General features: G+C 42.5%; 2 protein-coding genes across 2 annotated transcripts in view; both read right to left on the reverse strand.

Moving 5' to 3' along the window:
- The window catches only part of LOC134196897 (uncharacterized), an 8,669-nt gene extending 2,808 nt beyond the window's left edge, over positions 1-5,861 (reverse strand). The window contains exons 1-2 of the mRNA XM_062666118.1: positions 5,768-5,861; positions 5,153-5,193 (exon numbers count right to left, since the gene is read on the reverse strand). Coding sequence (XP_062522102.1) covers positions 5,153-5,193; positions 5,768-5,821 — 95 coding nt within the window. The 5' untranslated portion in view covers positions 5,822-5,861. The remainder of the gene's footprint in view (positions 1-5,152; positions 5,194-5,767) is intronic.
- Positions 5,862-11,597: 5,736 nt separating this feature from the next.
- LOC134182444 (uncharacterized) lies at positions 11,598-21,367 on the reverse strand. The gene is made up of 4 exons (XM_062649850.1): positions 21,212-21,367; positions 20,324-20,364; positions 12,072-12,149; positions 11,598-11,997 (listed from the first exon to the last, which is right to left on the reverse strand). Exons 1-4 carry the CDS (start codon positions 21,257-21,259, stop codon positions 11,820-11,822), a joined length of 345 nt encoding a protein of 114 aa, XP_062505834.1. The 5' UTR covers positions 21,260-21,367; the 3' UTR covers positions 11,598-11,819.
- Between the last annotated feature and the right edge of the window lie 16 nt (positions 21,368-21,383).

The raw sequence follows: 21,383 nt of genomic DNA on the forward strand, positions 1-21,383 counted from the left end.
ATTTCAGTCAGAAGAGTCAAGTCAAAAGCCGGGTAGAGAAACCTCCGCTACTTGTTTGATTGGAGCCGACGCTTCACGTGAAGCCACGTCGCCCGAACTCCAACGTTACCTAGATGATGGTTGGTTAGAGTTAGCAAATGGACGCCGTGTGCCCTACGTCAGTAGTGTCCATGCTCAGAGTCTGGAAATGCGCACAATGGGGAAAATGCCAGTTGTTCGTGGTCTAATCGGAAAGGCGGTTGGTAGCGTTCTGCGTGACACAGGATGTAGCTGCGTTGTCGCCAAGCAACAACTAGTGGAACCTAGTCAATTTTTCGATAAGCGGGGTTTTATGCAGATGGCTGATAACACAGTGCTGAGAGTACCTATGGCAACGGTAACGCTGGATACGCCCTATTAAATCGGTACTGTGGATGCCTTGTGTCCGCCGGACGCATTATATGACGCAATCATTGGCAACATTCCTGGAGCGCGGGCTGCAGAGGATCCTGACCCAAGGTGGACTAAGGCCAATGTTGTCACTAGAGCACAAGCCAAACAGAGGGATGTAAGTTGCCCTGCTGGTGGTGTCGACACTAGAACAGTGGAAGTCCATAGATCGCAATAGGATCGCAATATTGCAACGAGAAGACATGTCAATCCAGAAATATAGGTTCAGAACCAGTCCCATTACCAAGAGAGATCAAGAGGTCGTATTTCAGGAAAGAGATAATGTCCTGTACCAAGTTTATACGCATCCCAAGGTAGACAAAGGAAAATCCGATACGACAAGTGATTGTACCTAAACCATTGAGGGATCAAGTAATGCTAATACCTCACGAGTCAGTTATGGGGGAACCTTGGAACCAAAAAGACAACACAACGAATCTTGAGTGATTTCTATTGGTCCAGAGTTAGAGGTGATGTGTCAAGGGTCTGTCGCTTGTGTGAGATATGTCAGAAGACGGTGTCAAAGAGGACAGTCGCTAGAGCAACCCTTGGCAGGATGCCATTGATTGATCAGCCATTCCAGAGGGTAGCTGTTGACATTGTCAGCCCCATACGGCCACCTAGCGATTGAGGTCACCGGTATCTGTTAACTCTTGTAGAGTATGCCACAAGGTATCAGGAGGCAGTTCCTCTTAAGTCTATCAGCACGGAGGCCGTAGCAGAAGCGCTTGTTGACATATACGGTCGGCTGGGAGTACCCAAAAAATTCTAAGTGATTTGGGGACACAGTTTACGTCAAACTGGATAAAAGAAGTGGCACGCTTACTGAACATCAACCAGTTGACTACTTCGCCATATCATTCTGCTTGTAATAGCTTGGCAGAGAAGTTCAATGGGACACTCAAAAACATGCTGAAACGATTGTGCGACGAGCAACCAAGACAATGGGACAGATTTGTGAACCCGTTGTTGTTTGCCTACAGGGAATTGCCGCAAGAGTCGACGGGGTTCGCGCCTTTCGAGCTCCTGTTTGACCAGACAGTGCCCGGGCAGATGCAGATTCTCCGGCAATTGTGGACAAAGGACAACACATTAGAGGAAATAAAGACCAGCTACCAGTATGTATTTGAGTTGAGAGAGAAGATTGAAGAAACGCTGAAGATCGCAAGAAAGGAATTGGAAAAGGCCCAACGGAAGTACAAGGTATACTATGACAGCAGCACCAAGAGGAGGGCGTTCTCTGCGGGAGACAAGGTACTGATATTGCTGCCAACAGAGAGTAACAAGATACTGATGAGATGGAGAGGGCCGTTCTCCGTAGTTTCGTCCGTAGGAGAGTGTGATTACAGGATTAATGTGGGCTGCAAAGTAAAGATCTAATACGTTAATATGCTTAGGGATTTGTTCAACGTCCGAATCAAACAAGTGGGATTCTTGCCAATGAGATCGGGGGATTTTTTGAGAAGGTCACTGCTGCGGGTTTTGAGACAGATGATTGTGACCAATCCGATGAGGAAGAGGGGCAGTTACCATGGCTGGGCACCTGTACGACTGAAGAAACATATAGAGATGTGGGTGTTGGGGAGTTCTTATCACATACTCAGAAATCAGAAGCTAAGTCCATCATTTAAGAGTTCCGAGGTATATTCACCGATCTGCCAGGCATGACCAGTCTGGGAAGTCATTCTATCAAACTCACGACATCGGAGCCGATTTCCTGTAGACCTTGCTCTCTACCATTTGCCCTGAAAGACACATTGCAAAGGGCCATCGAACAAATGAAGAAAATGGGGGTGATATACGAAAGTCTACCTCACCATACTCGTCGCCAGTCATTTTGGTAAAGAAGGAAGATGGTAGCAACCGAATATGCGTAGATTACCAAGAGCTCAATAGAGTCACCGTAACCGACGCAGCTCCGATAACACCTATGGAAACTTTTATTCAAAAGCTTAGTGGTGATCGCTACTTTACGCGTCTGGACCTCTCAAAAGGATACTGACAAATTCCCGTTGTAAAAGATGACGTCGAGAAGTCAGCGTTTGTGACTTCGGACGGACATTACAAGTTTCTACGAATGCCGTTTGGCATGGATGACTCGAGAGCTACATTGTGTCGGTGCATGGACAATTTACTAGCCGATTGCCCAAACGCAGACAACTACGTAGATGATATACTTGTGCATACTGAAACATGAGATCTACATAACGCTGTACCGAGGAAAGTGTTTGGACGCCTGGCAAAAGCTCGATGTACTGTGCGTCCGTCGAAATGCCTAGTAGGATCCGATACTGTCGACTTCCTCGGCCAGGAAATCAGCCGGGAAGTTAGAACTTCTCTGTGGGATGGAGTGTCCAAGGTTCGCAAAGGGCAAATGCCGAATAGTAAGCGAAGACTGAGGTCCTTCCTTGGGCTAACAGGGTTTTATTGGAATCAAATACCGAATTACGCTGCAATTGCTGTACTACTTACGAACTTACTGAGAAAGGGTCAACCTAATAAGCTGTCATGGGGAGAAGCGCAGGTGAGAGCATACGAAACGCTGAAAAGAGCTGTTACCGAAAGACCAATACTACATCTACCGAACGACAAGAAGCAATTTATCTTGAGAACCGACGCGTCAGACACGGGAATTGGGGCTATTCTGTTGCAAGAGCATGGAGGACGACCTCCTCCCATCGCTTTCGCCAGCAAAAAGTTATCACCACGAGAGAGAAGGTTCTCGGCAATCGAGAAGGGGTGCTGGGCTATTGTATAGAGTGTCCGACGGTTTACAATCTATATATGCGGAAGAGAGTTCGTCCTGCAGACTGATCATCAGCCGCTCGCCTACTTGCAGAAGGCAAATGTATTTGCAAGACTATTCGTTCCGCATAGAAGCTATCAAGGGAAGCGAGAACAGAGGAGCGGACTTCCTCAGTCGAGTGACGTGAGCACTGTGGATTTTGAGTTGAAAGAAACTGTCGCCAGCTTCTTGATCTGGTGGGGACGTATGTCACAATCCACGTGCTATTAATAGTTGTGTTATAAATATGGTCACGGGGAGGAGCTATACCGGCGTTTGGCGAACTGAGTCAATACGTAATGACTGGATTGCGATTTACCGGTAGTATATAAAACGTAGTCATCAGACGGCGTTGAGTGAGTCTTTGTGAGATGTGTAGAGGCGCGTAGGTGCGCTGAAGTTCTAAGTTGTTCTCTAACGTAGTGACGAGTATATTGTGTTCTCACTGTCTCTCTCGAGTGTCAGGCCGCAGCGCGATTCGTTAAGGTGCAATCGGAAACTGCCTCGCTGAGTGTCAACTTTCCATTCGCGCGCAACAATATATTTTATCAGTTACTAAAATCCCTATTATCACTGAGTCCTAATGGGCTCTTTTACTAGACAGAAAAAATGTCTGCATAGCCACCCGTATCTACGCCGCCTCGTGTCCAAATTTGGCTCGCGCACGACAAAACGACGGAGGTCGAAAGTAAAGCTGTCGTCGTCTTCCAGACTCCTCCGCGACGACGAGACTTCCTGCCGACGGAACCCGCCTCCGCTCGTGCGCGAATATCTCCGGAACGGCGAGTCGGATCTCGACCGAATGTAAATTGCCCGTTCGTGACGTCGGACTGTAAGCGCTGAGCGTGTCGTTTATTGCCGGTGACGTCGACAAAAGCAAGATATTTCTGCGTATATTCACGTCTTGAAAGAACGCCTACCCTTCGTTTGGCCGTGTAGGCGAATCGAATTCCTGCCACGTTCGATACGCCTGTTCCCCGCAACGCCAGCAACGTCTTCGCAGTGACTACGCTCAACGGACAGTCGAAACGACTAGTTGTGACTTGGTATAGATCGCGGTCCGGTTGAGTATACGTTTAACTGCACGTGTCTTCCAATTTCCACCCGGTGCTGCTCGGAAATCAACGAGATTTTTTAAGAAAAAACCGGATCCTTGGTTACATTTTCTTTGTCTTCAGCGGGATATTAACTAACAATCAATAATCCAATCAACGGGTTTTTTTGAAACGGGACGCTTGGTTACAGATACACTTCATGACAAATTAGAACGGGATTCTCATGCGACAACAAATGAATTTGCATGCATTGGTATACTCGATCCTTGATAATTTCTCAGAACGGGATAGCATTGAACGGGATATAACTCTGAACGAAATTATTCATGACAATTCTGTCTGGCTGTAAATTAACTTTTCAGAACGGAGTAAAAATGCATGTGAACGAGATATATTTAATAATGATAAAATTGTCAGAACGGAATACTTATCCAACAACATAAATTTGTTTAAATTAATTAACTTTATGTAAGAATTCTGTCTGTGGCTGCTAATTCTGTGAATGAGATATATTTCAATAATGGATACAACGATAAATTAATTTACTAACAACTAGTAATTTAATCTGCCCGTGCGGAGAATGGGATGGCAAGCTAGTATATATATATATATATATATATATATATATATATATATATATATATATATATTGTTATAGGACAAACGTAGTTAGCCATTTAATAGTGTATCCTAATTCAGATATGAAAAATATATGTATTGACAGACAGGCAGACAGACAGACAGACAATTAAACGCCAGATGAATTATCGCTGTTTGAGAAACCACGTGCATGAACCCCTACACATTCTTAGTACACCGTGAACCGGTTAAATGTTTGGGAAGGTCTCAACAAATACTTTAAATTCATAGATCGATATCTTACTCGTAGGTTATGTTGCCATGGTGACATTGAAAAGCGGTAGTCTGAAAAAGATAAGAGCAATTAATTAACATAACCATTTAATTAACTAACATACAGTACCGTGATTTACCACTGATTGATGTAATTAGTCATTGTTGCTGCTGTTCATACTACAGTAGTAATATGCGGAGGTCATGTACTGTGCGTGCACAATGGCGTAGCTAGACAGGATCTTCCCAACCCAATGAGTTTCCAAAAAATTATAAACTGTATATCTTAGAGCTTTCTATAGCTAATAGTTCATAGATTCGTAAATACGACTGAGGTTTTGAAGTTGAGAAACAGCCGACGGAATGGTGTAATAGGGTGTGACTAACCGCAAACGTCTCGTCAGCGGATATGTCGCAAGCAGCCATACACATCTCTCATATCTGTCTGATATCTGTCTGACTCGCTCTCGCTCTCTAGAGCGCTCTCTCGCTCTCTCGCTCTCTCATGACCTCTCTAGCTCGTCCTATATAACCACAATCTAGCCGCCTCAGTTTATCATGCAACTCGTGCGGAAGTGACTGCTTTTCAACTCTTTATTGCTTCACTAGATCTGCATGTCACCATGATATCATAAACTTGTCTTACCATTGAGCAGAAAGATAATAACAGCATAATAATAGTAGCAAGCATCCTAGCCATTGCAGGTATGTCTGTATAGACAGGTCAACGTACACTCAACAAGCCGCACAAGAGTCTGATGTTACAACTGACGCGCGCTTTAATTAAGCTACGGAATGTTGAAATAGACATGACGAGTCGCTTGTAAATTGGATTACTAGCAATCAATTAATTAAGTACGTACACTGCAGTGGAGTAGCTGCATTGAACACACACACACACACACACACACACACACACACACACACACACACACACACACACACACACACACACACACACACACACACACACACACACACACACACACACACACACACATGCACACACACACACCACCCTGCACGCAAAATTTGCAACGTAAAAGAGTTGATCTAAATACTGAGGTCTTGACTCATTGAGCGATCGAGAGATGGATTGAACTCACTAACCTCCCAGCCAAGTATAGGGCTGTTTCCAATATGACTTGCAATTCTCCCTGAGCGTTTAGAAAAAGTTGTGCATGTATGGCACTTAATTAATTCACATGCAACTTGTGAACAGCGGTAACTGCCTCTCAAGTACCACCTCTTAATTCAACAAATTAATATATTGCATACGGTATAAGATAAAATATTGGCGGAAAATTTATTTGGCAGATTGGCGGATTTTTTTAGCGACCGCCAATGTAAAATCCGCCATTAATTTAGTCACCCCGGAATATGTTGACGTCATCACCCACGCGGATCAGGCATCATATGGAGACGTGGTGGTACTGTACTGTACGTCACGCGGATGAGGCCACGAGATGGTAGGTAATCCCTGCTTGCCGTCTAATGTGCATGAATGAGGCCGTGAGGCTATGGATGAAGATGAAGTGTCAGCTAGCGGTTCTTTAATTGCACTGACACAGCAGTTCTTCATCACTAGGCAGACTGGCAGTAGTTAGAGACCAGAAATTAAGTTAGGAAAATGTGAGCCACCAACACAACTGTCAATCACAAACTCCTCCATGACCACTTATTTATGGTAACACATCAGATCAGTTATCAAACAACGATGTTCGACCGCCAATAGAATCCGCCAATACGCTTTGTCAATCAATTTTCATCAAACTGCCAATGTAAATTCTCGCCAATGTTTCATCTTATACGGTATTTCACTATTTCATACAAACATATTCTAAAAAGTTTCTAAGCTACCAAGAAAACATGAAGTATCAGCTGTATTTAATTAACACATTTCTAAAAAGAAATGAATGATTTTGTGATCTAGCAAATTAGTTAGCTGACAAACTTAACCAACATTGCAGTGTGACAATCAGATGAGCATGCATATACAGTAGAACTACCTGATAGAGTCAAAGATGGATGATTCTCTGAGATAGACAGACAGTCAAACAGACACAAAAGAATAAACAAACAAACAAACAGACAAACAGAGAGACAGGCAGGCAGGCAGACGTACAGACAGGCAGATAGCTGGGCAGTGGCGTAGGACAGACAGACAGACAGACAGACAGACAGACAGACAGACAGACAGACAGACAGACAGACAGCTGAAAGGTGGGTAGTAGCATAATTTTTTAGCTGCTATGTGTACACATATGTGTATTTTCATGTAGCTTGCGAACGTTACTCTTCTGCCTTTTGCTGATATGTTTGATGTTTGAAATATACATGTATGTATTGACATACAGACAGACAGACAGACAGACAGACAGACAGACAGACAGACAGACAGACAGACAGACAGACAGACAGACAGACAGACAGACAGACAGACATACAGACAAACAGACAGACAGACAGGTTATTTTATTAGGATACAGCATCTCCACACACTAGAATACATAATTTTTCAATAATTAAAAGAAAGTGCTTCATAAACAAGTTCAACTATTTCAATGTGTGAACCACTGAATGTATAACTATCTCTGCTAACTACATTATCCTCCATTAGCCTGTTTGTTGACAACTTAGACACTTTTCTCAAGACAACTTTACTATTGCATTTTGGAGAGTCACAGAAAACGTCGTCGCCAATATGACATAAACTCTGCATCTACTCGTCTTCCTTCAATGAGCCCTGCCTTTCTTGCCAGTTCATGCAGTAAGTTTTCCGCTTTGTGATCCCCATGTGCTGAAATGCTAAAAAAACTAGCGAACAATTTCAGAGCTAGATCCACCTGGCAAGATCTTATTTGAATATTTGTAAAAAAATTTGATTCCCGTTTTGTCGCTGCATGTCTGCATGCCTTTGCAGCTCCGTTCACTATGTCTTTCCTCTAAGGGTGAGCCAAAGAAACATCACATTCATAAGGGACACCAGAATCAATGTCTGGTCTTCCATCAATTTGTACGTATCTGTTTCTTGGTTCTGTTTGATGAGAAATACCCAGCTCTGTTAGGCAAGCAGACCACTGAGCAACAATAGCATCTGAGACCAGACAGGACCGCCTCCATATTTACAGGTAATCAAATGAAAACCTTCTTGATCTAACTTCTGTCCACAGTCACAATGCTCAAGCAATCGACTAAAAGGCAAGCTGATCCCCAATCTCATACAAGACGCTAAACGAAATTCGTTAGGATTAAGCATGCAGACGTACAGACAGACAGATACCTGGGCAGTGTCGTAGGAAGATCAAGATGTCATCATGAGCAAAGCCTGTTTCACAATAAGCCTCGCGTCGCGTCGCGTCAAAGGAGGTCGTTTCTTTGACGCGACGCGACGCGACGTGAGGTGTATTGTGAACCAGGCCTAAGAAAAATTACCTCGCTTGCCAGACAGTAAACAGATTTGAAAAGTCATGCACGGGCACAGAAAATTTCAATTCCTACACTGAGCGAGGGGGCTTCAGCCTCCAGCCCCTCGCTTCCTACGCCGGTGTGTAACCACCTTCTAACTTGTAAAACTGGATCCAGGTGGCCCTGTCCACACACGCAGCTCTCTAAATTAAGAATATGGAGTGCCTTATACATCCATCATGTAAATGAAGAACAACACCAATATCGCAATTTAGACAACAGGCCAGACATTACTGCATTGGACCATCAATCTGGGAAAAGCATTAATATTGATTTAGATGTCTTAATGGCACATCGATCCTTAATTGGAGTATTGACATTCTAGCCAAGGCTTCTCTGTTTGATGGAGCTGTTGCTCTTCGCAGAGAATTAAGAAATCAAAGGCAAAAGGACATGTAATGGGAGAAATTCTACCGCAAGGTTCCTCACCATCTGTTGTGCCGGCCCCTAATGATTGAACACGTATATTTTGGCTGTTGGGGTGAGAAAGCGTTAAGTATCATATCTCAAGAAATGAAAGTGGCTGAAAGAATTAATCCTGCCGAGTTTAAATCATTTTGGGGACGTCGTGTTTCTGTAGAGTTGCAAAGATGTAATGCTTCAGTGATGTCAAGAAAAGCCTATAACATGTTAGGTGGTCAAAAGCGCGGCTCAGAACTGGACACTTTTCAGGTTTTGTTCATTAGTTAAATAGTCACTGTAAGACACTAGTCTCGCAAGCCAAGCCTTCCTCTGTGCTCACTGTGCGACCTCACGCGCTGTTCGCCTGCTTGCACGTGAGAGGAGGTGCCGGAGGCTTGGCTCGCGAGGCTAGTAAGACCCTGCCAGAGTCAACTGTATCGTGTTAAGAGTTGCTTAGTTTGATTTAGCTTGTAATAGTTCCGATTTATGAAAATATATTTCTTTGACAGACAGACACAGACAGACAGACAGACAGACAGACAGACAGACAGACAGACAGACAGACAGACAGACAGACAGACAGACAGATGTAATATTGAGTAAACTTAGAAGAATTGCAGAGGAAAATGAAGAATTGTACGACAATGATAGAGACATTCAGAACAACATTCATTAGAATTTTAGTACTATTCGATCTGTATGTCTCAGTAGATGGACATTTAGCTTAGCAGTTTTACCTATAGTGTTCTTGTAAAATTTTGCTTTTTGTGTTCAATAGTGAAAACAAACAGACAGACAGACAGACAGAATCAAGTTTATTGTCAACAAACTTCACTACTACAACAGTTACTGTTAAAAAGAAATATTCTACCTATATTCCGAGACTATTGCTAATGTGTAAAACACTGAATAACTACACTAACAGGTAAGCAAACTACGATAACTGTTACTCTATAGGTTCTAATTACAAGAAACAAACACAATTACAACACGCAAAGATAAAGGGACGTAGATGTCCATATCTAGATTTAGTTGGATTGACAGACACATAGACAGACAGACAGACAGACAGACAGACAGACAGACAGACAGACAGACAGACAGATTCATTTATTATCATCAAAACTCTACGTATGTACAGGAAACTTTCAAATATCTACCAGTCCTTCATAACTAAGCAAATTATAACACATTAATGGACTTGGCCTACAACATTGCAGTCAGACAGACAGACAGACAGGACAGACAGGACAGACAGCCATCCAACCAGCCAGTCAGACAGAGAGATCAATACAGAAAGAGAGTTAGACACAGATCAACAAAAACAGACAGACAGACAGACAAACACAGACACACAGACAAACAGGAAGAAATACAGTCGAGAGACGTGCTGTTGGAGAAGGGGCCTCATGTAAACCATTAATTGAGATCTTCAGTGGATAGGGATGTGCAGCTTGAAAATATCTGAATAGTCTGTCATGAGGACTGGAGACAAGTTGTTGTTCAGAAAAAATTAAACCATTTGGAGAAAAATGATGGCTGTCATATTACAGAAATGCATCAAACTATATTGTAACAAGACGAAGAGTATTGGACAATTTAATAGAAGTAACAATATGATGATAGAGGTTCGTTTTTTCAAGGTTAACAAAAGAGCTTTTATGGAACTACAGCCATGCAATCATATGATCAGCAACCCTCGTGAATTTCGATCCTATCTTTAAACTTAGGTTGAGCATGGTAAACAATGTTCTCATCTATAAATGTTAGGCATAGTAGACAATACTCTAGCTGCAGTTAAAATGTTTACAAGCCGGGTCCATTTCAGAGCATTATTGACTAAATGTCCATAACAACTTCTTGTCTTGTCACCTTTCTGCTCTCAGCTCTCGGAGAAGTCAAGACCTCTACTAGTACACCAGTACATTAATTATGTCAATGTCCTCACTACTTGCACTACTGAAAATAATCTTGACAGTGACTGAGACGTATTTTCAGCTTTCAGTCATCGTACAATGTTGACATGCACTAACTTTCTTTCAATTGCAGTCTGAGAAAGTGCTTTTATATACTGCAGGGGTGGTCATATATTATTAAGTGTCCAAGGGGGTGGAAGACTTTGCCGAGGTCCGCATAGTTTGATATGTGGCCCCTGTAAAATACGTCTGCTAAAACTCCTGGCCCCACTCTCTGTCAGTTAACTTCAGATGACCCCATACATGTGTATATATATATATATATATATATATATATATATATATATATATATGTATTATATATATAATTAGGTATGTACAATAAAAGTGATCTGTTTCATGGTTCAAGTCCTTAGGTATGATTTCTAATGTTGGTCATTTCCATTCAACCCGCTGACAAAACAAGCAAAGCAATACATGGCTTTCAGCAATGCAAGTGTGCACAGCCCTTAGACAGAAAGACACTGTTCTTGCGTACAATTCTATAGTTACAGTTATATAAATATCCCTGAAAAAGTATGACCCTTCAACAGAAGATGACTCAAATGCTTAGTGACCCCTGCAAACAACTGAATTTCATAGTTATGACTCGATCAACCCACAGCAAATTTGTCATCCCGGGCTGAACACTTAGTAATGACCGAGGCCCTTAATCACGTTGAGACAATACGTAATTCAAAATAACAAAATCCAGCAATCACATGCCACACTATGCATGCATTCAGAATCACAAGCACTGTCTAATTTCAAGAAACATATACGCACATCAAATCAGCTAGACCAGTCTTCAGTCCACATGCTCTAACATGTGTCCAATAGAAGAAGTTTGGGTAAACGGACTCGTGATTTCCCTCACATCCGCACATATCCAACGCTTTTGCTGCCAAAACTGGGCTGATCTGCAATGACAATGGTACTCGCTGGCGCAGTTGTAATGACCCGTTGTTGCCCATGTAGACGTCGACGCCGCCACCAAGTTGCCGCGGTGATAGCAATTACAAGAGTAGCAGAACCGGCGAATATAGCCACCCTAATTAATTAACCAATCACATAACTAATTAACTATTAATAAGAATACAAATATAGATCTAGGGGTTCACATACCATCCCCACACAGGCAAGGAAGTTGAGCATTCACAGCAACGAGTACCGCCGTCACAGCAACAATCGTAATTGATACACCTGGATACGTTGGATTAGAAAGAAACATAAGTTATCAGCCGTTTGAGTGTAAATATAGATCAACTTTACTCGCACCACTGGACAATGATCTAGAATACCCACTTGCCTATACAAGCCATTGTGATGTAAAAATTAAGGGTCACTGTCACGTAACATTACCAACAAGCAGACTGACAGACAGACAGACAGACAGACAGACAGATTGTTCTATTTGAACGCTTACTCTACCGATAACAAGCGCTAACTTTATGTAAAACAATAACAGTCAATGGATAAAATGTTGAATGTCTCTATATGCAAAGTCATCAAAGTTGCACTTAGACAATTAACTTTGACCACTTCTCAAAAATCACACTTGACAGTTGCAAGACTGTACCACGACAGGCAGTTGCTTCCTCCATCTATCTCGAAAGTCTGCTTCATTGTTCCTTCCATGTTCATCTTTCGACTTCTTGGAGGTCTTACTATATAAACATTCTTCAGCCATAAGGGGCCAAAAGCCAAAGTGCTCGGAAACCAATGAGATACATGGTGTGGTGGACTCTGATATGGATTGTTGTTGACCATATTTTGCCATCTTTCTCTGTTCTCACATCTCCGCCGCATAGCCTGATTTTTTAGCAGCTGATTGTAGGGTGTCCCAAGAATGTGGGTAAGCCATTGAAATATAAAATACAAGTCTGTTGCGGATTATTCAGTGGGATCGTACGTTGCTATATCCGGTCGGTTCCCTGAGTTGATATATCTGTTTTTAGGTTCAACTTGATGAGAAATGTTTAAGTCATCTAAACATTTAGCCCAAGTTGAGATGATTGTATTATGTTACCAGACCGGGCCCCCCACCAAACTTGCAGGTTAATATGGTAACCATATTCATAAAGACTTGCGCCACAGTCACACTTGCTAACAATTTGAGAAAAAGGTAAAGGAATGCTAAGTCACAAGAATGCTGCCAACTGAATTAAATTCTGAAGATTTAATAACAAACTTCGGTGCTAAAGGATAGTTTGAAGCCATGAACCAGCTCCACGTCCCTGACATGCCCTTATCCTTGCAGCAAGCTTGACAGAAGATGTTTCCATAATGCATGTTGCAGCGTTCTCTACGATAGACAGACAGACAGACAGACAGACAGACAGATAATTTATTCTCATACACATTCTACTTGTACATATGCTAGGATTATAAATACAAATCAGTCCTTGCAAACAACAAAGTCATTAACTAATGGACTAGACCTTGAATGCCAAAATCAAATAATCTATTTAAATCACCATGATTAGGTGACAGTTTGGAAAGTTTTCTAAGGATAACATTGGCATTGCATCTTTGCAGAATTGTAGAAAATCTTTTCTCCAATACGACATAAACATGAAAGCATTAAAATTGGCATCTGGATTTGCTGACTGTTGTGACAAATGCCGCAAAAATTCTCTGCCTTCATGCCCCACCTCCCAACAAACAGACAGACAGACAGACAGACAGACAGACAGACAGATGAACGGACGGACAGACAGACAGACAGACAGATAGACAGACAGCTTCCAATCAATCGAACCAGAAGCCAATTCAGTGACAGCCAGCCAAACGAGTCAGGAACATCTGTCCATAACAATGGTTACCCAACATCTGCCCCATAGCAACCGCTCCTTGGCTTAAGATGATGCTAAATACCAAGAAGCTCGTGCCTGGGATTTGATATCCTCTTTAACCATCAACCAGATCCTAGAATCGCTTCCTCCAAGATCTGTACGACATATTTCTTGCAGTCTCAAGGCTATACTTTCCGGGAATGCGTCAAAGTGGCATTTAGGGAAATTGAAACCAATCCTATGAATGATTCAGGGTGGAAGCTTTGTTTTTGATCCCAAGGATGATTCTTCGTCCTCAGAAAAGAGGAGGAAAATCTGGCATTTTATGAAAATCAAGGCTGTGTACAGGAGGTTCCTGGAATTCCACTGGGAAAAGCTAATTCAGCTAATTAAGTAGACCAGAATTACTACCGCATCCAGGATCTACTGAAGTTGACCAGGAAACGAAGGCAACTCTAAGGCTAGTCAAAAGTGGAGAATTGTCAAGAGCTGCTAAGCTTCTAACAAGTCAAGGCTTAGCTCCAGATACCGATGAGACTATACAAAAATTAAAATCAAAACATCCTTCTCGATGTTCTCCTTTACAAGATCTTTGTTGTGATGACAAACAACAACTCATCCTGACAAAATCTAGTATGAGCAAAGTTTTGCGGAAAGCCTGAGTTGTGGTCCATCCGGATGGACGTACGAACATTTCAAGTTCATGCAAGACAATCATTCTACTTTTGGTTCATTTCTTTGCATTCTGTTTGTGCTCTCATTGCTGAGGATAACGTTCCACCTAACATTATCCCTTCATTGTCAGCATCTCGACTTATAGCTCTTCCAAAAGCTAATGGAGATGTTCGTCCAATAGCAATCTGGGAGACTATAAGGAGGATTACAGCTAGGGCAATATGTTTACAGGAACAATCATCTTTCTCAGAGTACTTCAGCCCCATACAACATGGAGTGGCAACAGCTGGAGGAGCAGAGTTGCTGACTCATCATATACAGCTGCTTATGGATCAGAACCCTGAATGGCCTGTTTTGAAAACCAATGTTAGTAATGCTCTCAACTCTATCAGCAGGAAGTGCTTCATGGAAGAAATCTCAAAATGCTTTCTTGGGATAGCAGCTCACGTCCATCAAATGTATTCAAAGCCATCATCTCTGATATACACCAAAATCAATCTGTTGTCACCATTCAGTTAGAGAAAGGAATTCATCAAGGTGACCTATTGGGACAAGCTCTCTTTGCTACAGCAATCCATCCAAATCACCTTCGCTACAGCAGCAACATCCTAATGTAACCATCCTGGCTTACCTTGATGACATCTGTTGTAGGACCATCAAATTGCAGTATGTCTGTTTTATTAGATATCAAAGCATCATTTGAGAAAATAAATCTAGCTATTTGTGATAGAAAGTGTGAGGTCTATTGTCCAAGTGGGTCTTTTGATGGCCAGGTTGAAATTCCAGTGGTAATAGATGGCACAAAATACTAGGTACACCAATTGGAAGTCCAAGTTATGTGGAGCCAAAATGTGTTGAGATTTCTAAGTGTGGCCAAGATCTATGCACAAAGTTAACTGAATTTGATGATCCACAGAGTTCACTACTACTTTTGCGACATTGTCATGTACCAAGGATAAACCACATAGCGAGATCAGTTGTTCCTTCTTGTCTTCAAATTGCTGCAAAGATCCATGATCAATTGACTAGAACTACATTTAACGATATTTTGAAGTTAGAGTCAATTGATGAGTGCAAGTGGAAACAAGCTAATCTAAAAATCAAGCATGGAGGTTTTGGATTGATATTAACAGAAGAGTCATCAAGCATCCATCGCCTTTGTAGCAAGTTGGGCTCACAGTATTCATGAGTTACCTCACCGCTTCCCAAGCTTACAAGAATCTGTTGATACTATTCACTCAACAAACCTAGAACTACCATCTCAATCATTGGCATATCACTTAAACTCAGCTTTTTGTCCTTACCTTTGTCTCCATCTTTGAATGACAATTTGGGAATGCTCCAATCTTTGTGATTTGTCTTTAAACCATGTGAAGCTTCAGCAACGAATTACTCAAGGAATCGACAAACTAAGGGCAAATTTGATATTAGATGATGCCAGGTTAGGATCGCTACAAGGAAGAGGCGCAGGAGCTTGGTTACAATCAGTCCCTACTTCAGAAAAGTTCGTAATGAATAAGAATGAATTTCAGATACCGGCTTTTCTGAGACTAGGACAACCGATGCCTTCAATTTTTGAGTAACACATTGTAACTGTGGCAGGGAACTGGATGCTGATGGTTACCATATCCTCACTTGTAAGATTGGTGGAAACCCTGTGTGTGAACACAATAATCTTGTGGCAGAGTGGTGTCAATGCCTCAGGGACTTGCAACTGCATCACATAAAGAAACCCAAGAATCAATATATAGACAGGGAAGACAGACCAGACATCATAGTATATGATTCAGGAACAGATGCCAATGTCGAACTCGATTTCTCTCTGGCACACCCATTTAGTAGCGACACAGTGGCAATAGCATTGAGAGAGGACAGATTTGCAGCTGCAAAAAGAGAGGAGAAAAAAATATTCAAATCAACAGCATCCAGATTTATGCAAAGCTACCTTCATACCTTTAATTTTTGAACATTTTGGAGAAAAGGCAGAAAACTATTTGAACCAACTGGCCAAGAGATCGAGAGATGTAGAAAGTGGATCAAGTGAATCACAGTTTAGAGCACAATGGAGAAAGAGACTATCAATACGTCTTCAGAAGTCCAATTCAAACGTACTAATGAAGAGTTGCAAAGGGAAATAAAGAATTGGATGGCAAGGAAAGAGACATTCAGAACATCATTCATTGAAGTTTTAGTAGTATTCGATCTGTATGTCTCAGCAGATGGACATTTAGCTTAGCAGTTTTCACCTAGTATTCTTGTAAATTTTTTGTTCAATAGTGAAATAAGACAGACAGACAGACAGACAGACAGACAGACAGACAGACAGACAGACAGACCCCGGATGATCATGAACACCGTTCGAAAATCTCCGCTCCGTGTGCGTGGCTTCTCAAGCCTTTTCAATGGATTCACAAGGGCCAGAATGGAGTCCGTTTCAAGTTTGTAAGTACGCGGGCTCTGTTCAGCGAGTTCTGGGTTATATCTGACTCGTTCACGACGCTTCTCATCTTCTGGTGGATTTTATTAAACTCCTGAATCTCCACCAGTGTTCTTTTTTCTCGAAATGGTTTCTGAAGTTAGGTCAACACGCAAGTCAATGTAGGAAGCGCTTTAGATCTCCAGCGGACGACTCAACAGGGTCAATGTCAAGATGTCAACACCTCCAAATGACACTTCCACGAAAAGCTAACAACTCCCGATGCGCATTTTTATTCTGAAGAAGCAAACTCCCATTCCTTATGATGAATTCAACACCTTCACCAACGGTCATTTCTACTGATCGTGAGCTCCTAGCATGGCGCCATATCGAATCACCCTCTATTGAAGAGATTCTCAAGTCTACAACAGTGTCATCTGTTCGGAAAATAAAGGCTACAGTTCGCTCTTGCTTTCAAGACTGCTGCATTCTTGCTTTAGAAAGAGTTAGAGATGATCCTAGCAACATAGAGTACTGGCATGGAAGCTTTTCTATCTGATTCCTCATATGGTCCTGAGCAGCAAGTTACTCGCCAGAGGACGGCTTACGGGATATTAAAGCTATCTACCACAAATTTCTAGATTGGTAATGGGACGAGCTTCTCCATGTCGATAGGCCAAGTCAAACGGCAAAGGTCAAACGTCAAGACACAGGCATATCTGCAGCTCTACAGCTTGTCAGGTGTGGGGAGAGTTATCTCATGCTGCGCGTGTTCTCACCAGCGCCAAATTAGCTCCTCCTACGCAAGAGACCGCACGGAAACTGAGGTCAAAACATCCTTCTGTACAACCAAACCTAATCTGAACTCACCTGATACATCTCATCCAATAGTGTTGTCAAAACAGCTGCTGTTTAAGGTTATTCGAGAGTTCCCTCGCGGATCTGCTGCTGGACCCTCAGGATGGCAGTTTGAGCATTTCAAATTCTTGATTAAAAACGCAACTTCGATCAGAAGATCTTCTCTATTTTGCATGCCCTGTCATTGCTGGGGGATCTCTTCCTCATCCCATGTCTGAGTTACTGGCATCAGCTAGGCTAATCACATTGTCCAAACAAAACGGAGATATTAGGCCAATAGCCATTGGAGAGTGTCTGAGATGCATTTCAGCTTCAGCCATCTGTTTTCAGAAAAGCAAAGATTTTCACAGCTATTTCTGTCCTATTCAGCATGGGGTATCAATGGAATGTGGCTCAGAGATGCTTTTCATCATGTTGTGCTATCTCTGGATTAATACCTTGATTGGGCAATTTTAAAAAATGGATGCCAAGAACGCATTCAACTCCATCGATAGACCTCACATTTTGCAAGAAGTGTCATCTACATGTCCTGACAGTTACTCTCAGGTTAAACAAATGCATGGTCAGGCTGGTCGTGTGGTGTTTACAACTGCCAATTCTCAAACCATTATTTCCTCAAAAGTTGGTGTTCATTAGGGTGATCCTCTGGGGCCCCCACTTTTTTCTTTGGCAATTCATCTTTTTTGAGCAAACTGCAGTCTTCAGATTCAGATGTCACTTTACTTGCATATCTTGACGACGTCTTCTTACTGGGTCCACCTAGAAAGTTAATCTCTTCCTTCAACAGCCTGAAGCAGTCTTTCACTGGAATTGGCCTAACAATACCAAGCAACAAATGCAAATTTTACTGCAAAGATACTGTCACATCGGCACAAATCCCAGAGTCGTTAGGCATTCCTATCAAGTCAAATGATACCATGATTCTTGGAACCATTTGGTCAGCTCGGTTTTCAGCTTTCATCGTGCAACGACTTTGCTCACACAGGATCTTTCTTGTGCAATCGGCTGGAAGAGCTTGAGGATGTTCAGTGCGCCACCCTGCTCCTCGGGTCTTGTCATGTACCTGGGCTTAATCATTTGGCTCGGATGATTGCTCCAGATATTCTCAAATCTGCAGCTACTACATATGACTTTCAAACAAGACTCTGTTTCTCTCACCTGTTAGGATTTGACTATCTATCTGATGCAACGTGGAGGCAAGCATGCCTTCCAATCAGGCTTGGCGGCTTTGGCATGATTTCTACTGCTTGTTCCTCAGTCAATGTTTTCATTGTCTCTTTGTCTCACTCGGTGCTGAAGTTACCGAGACGCTTCCCTCATTTAATCGACGTTTGCCCTCACTCATTCTTCTGGCTCTCTTGGTGATGATCTTACACAGTCACTTCCTCCTGGCAAAAGATTTTCGGATTTCCTATCTAGTAGAAACAAAATTCAACAGTACCTCAACCACAGAAAAGCAGTACTCGAGCTAGACACTATGATAGAAGAGACCTCTACTGGTTGTGACTCAGCTAGACTTCAATCTTTGAAGGGAAAGGGAGCCTGTGCTTAGATCATTGCAATCCCCACCTCTCCGAGTCTCACACTTAACTCTGGTGAATACCGCTTGGCGAGCTCTTAAGGTTTGGTCTTCCCATTTTCCCTGATTGGGCGGAGAATTGCAATTGCAGATCGAACATCGACGACAGTGGATACCATCTAATAACCTGCAATTAAGCTGGGCGGAGGCCCGGTTTGGTCTCATGAATCAATTGCGTCTTTGTGGTCAGATTGTCCGAGAAGTCTACACATACACCACTGTAGACAGCTACGCCATCGATATACAAACACCGAGGATAGGCCGGATATTGTTGTTTTTGACACACAGTCGGGATCTACCATCCACTTAGATATATCTCTCGCCCATACCTGGAGCTCTGAAACCTTTCCCAACTCCGCATACACCGATGGGGCAGCAGCTCTGCATGAGGCATGAAGAAAACATAGAAGTACAATTCAGAGAAGAGACCAGGCGGCGCCTCTGTGAGACTGATACCCCTTGTCTTCGAGCACTTTGGACGATGGGGAGTAAAAGGGTTTCAATATCTGCAACATCTATATCGCAGTTCAGTCAATGAGGAGGGCAAACCAAATAACCCAGAATTCTTGGACTATTGGAGGAAGAGATTTGCCGTCCAACTCCAAATATGCAATAGCAATACCCTTACAAAGAAATTCTTATCTCTCCTCAACGAATACAGCTCCAGGAAGACTTCAGCTCTCAGTGGACAGTCATAAACATTTAGAGACTGGGACCATAAGTCCCTTTTGTCTAGTCATAATGTGTATTTGTATTTAGTGTGTATATAGTGTAGTTCTAGCAAGTTTTCATGTATGTACTAGTGTAATGGACACGTAGATTAGCTATTGCTTTGATGCTATAGTTCATTTATGAAAATATATGTATTGAAAGACAGACAGAGAGGCAGAGACAGACAGACATGCAGACAATTAAACGCCATAAGAATTTGTATTATCGCTGTTTGAGAGACCACATGCATGCACCCTTATATACATTTAATTAGTACGGCAAACCATATAAATGTTTGGGAAGGTCTCAACAAATACTTTAAATTAATAGATCGATATCTTACTCGTAGGTTATGAGGCCATCCCGACATTCAAGAGCGGTAGTCTGAAAAAAGATATGAGCAACCATTATACAGTACAGTGATTTACCACTGATCGATGTAATTAGATCCATATTACAGTAGTCATATGCAGAGGTCATGTACTGTACGTGCACAAGTGGCGTAGACAGGATCTTTTCAACCCTGGTGTGTGTGTGTGTGTGTGTGTGTGTGTGTGTGTGTGTGTGTGTGTGTGTGTGTGTGTGTGTGTGTGTGTGTGTGTGTGTGTGTGTGTGTGTGTGTGTGTGTGTGTGTGTGTGTGTGTGTGTGTGTGTGTGTGTGTGTGTGTGTGTTGTGTGTGTGATATGGATATCCAAAAAATTATAAACTATATCCTATACCTTTCTAATAGTTGTGACACATGCACTATAGTAGATTCGTCCAAAAAATACTAAAGTGAGTTTTTGAAAGTTGAGAAACAGCCGACGGAAGTCTCAAGATGGTCCAAGGGTGTGACTAACCGCGGACGTCTCGTCGGCAGGTATGTCGCAAGCTGCCATACACACATGCATGCACGGAAGTTCACTCTCTCTCTCTCTCTCTCTCATGACCTCTATGAGTCTGTGGCTGCATGTATACGTCGCTGGTCAGAGTCGACAAAGACAGGTTACTTTCGAAAACCAGCAGAAGTTCTAGACACGTCTAGTACTCTAACGTCAGTCTACGCTAGCCATTCGAAATTGCACTAGCTAGAAATATTGCCTAGACTCTGGCCTAAACGTAGGTATAGTTATAACCACAAACTAGCCGCCTCAGTTTACCATGCAAGCAACCCGAACGGAAGGAGCTGTTGTTTCAACTCTTCCTCTAGTAGGCATGTCACTGTCTACATGTTATATAGACTTGTCTTACCATTGAGCAGAATGACAGCATAATAATAGTAGCAAGCATCCTAGCCATTGCAGGTATGTCTGTCGGCGAGTCAACACTCAACTAGTTGTTCAGAGTCGGCGAAGTGCGCGCGAGGCTGCCGACTGTTAAAAGTGGGCGAGTTGCTTGTATACGGAAGCCGATAGTTGCGCGT

Source organism: Corticium candelabrum, chromosome 1 (assembly GCF_963422355.1).
Source record: "Corticium candelabrum chromosome 1, ooCorCand1.1, whole genome shotgun sequence".
NCBI lineage: Eukaryota > Metazoa > Porifera > Homoscleromorpha > Homosclerophorida > Plakinidae > Corticium > Corticium candelabrum.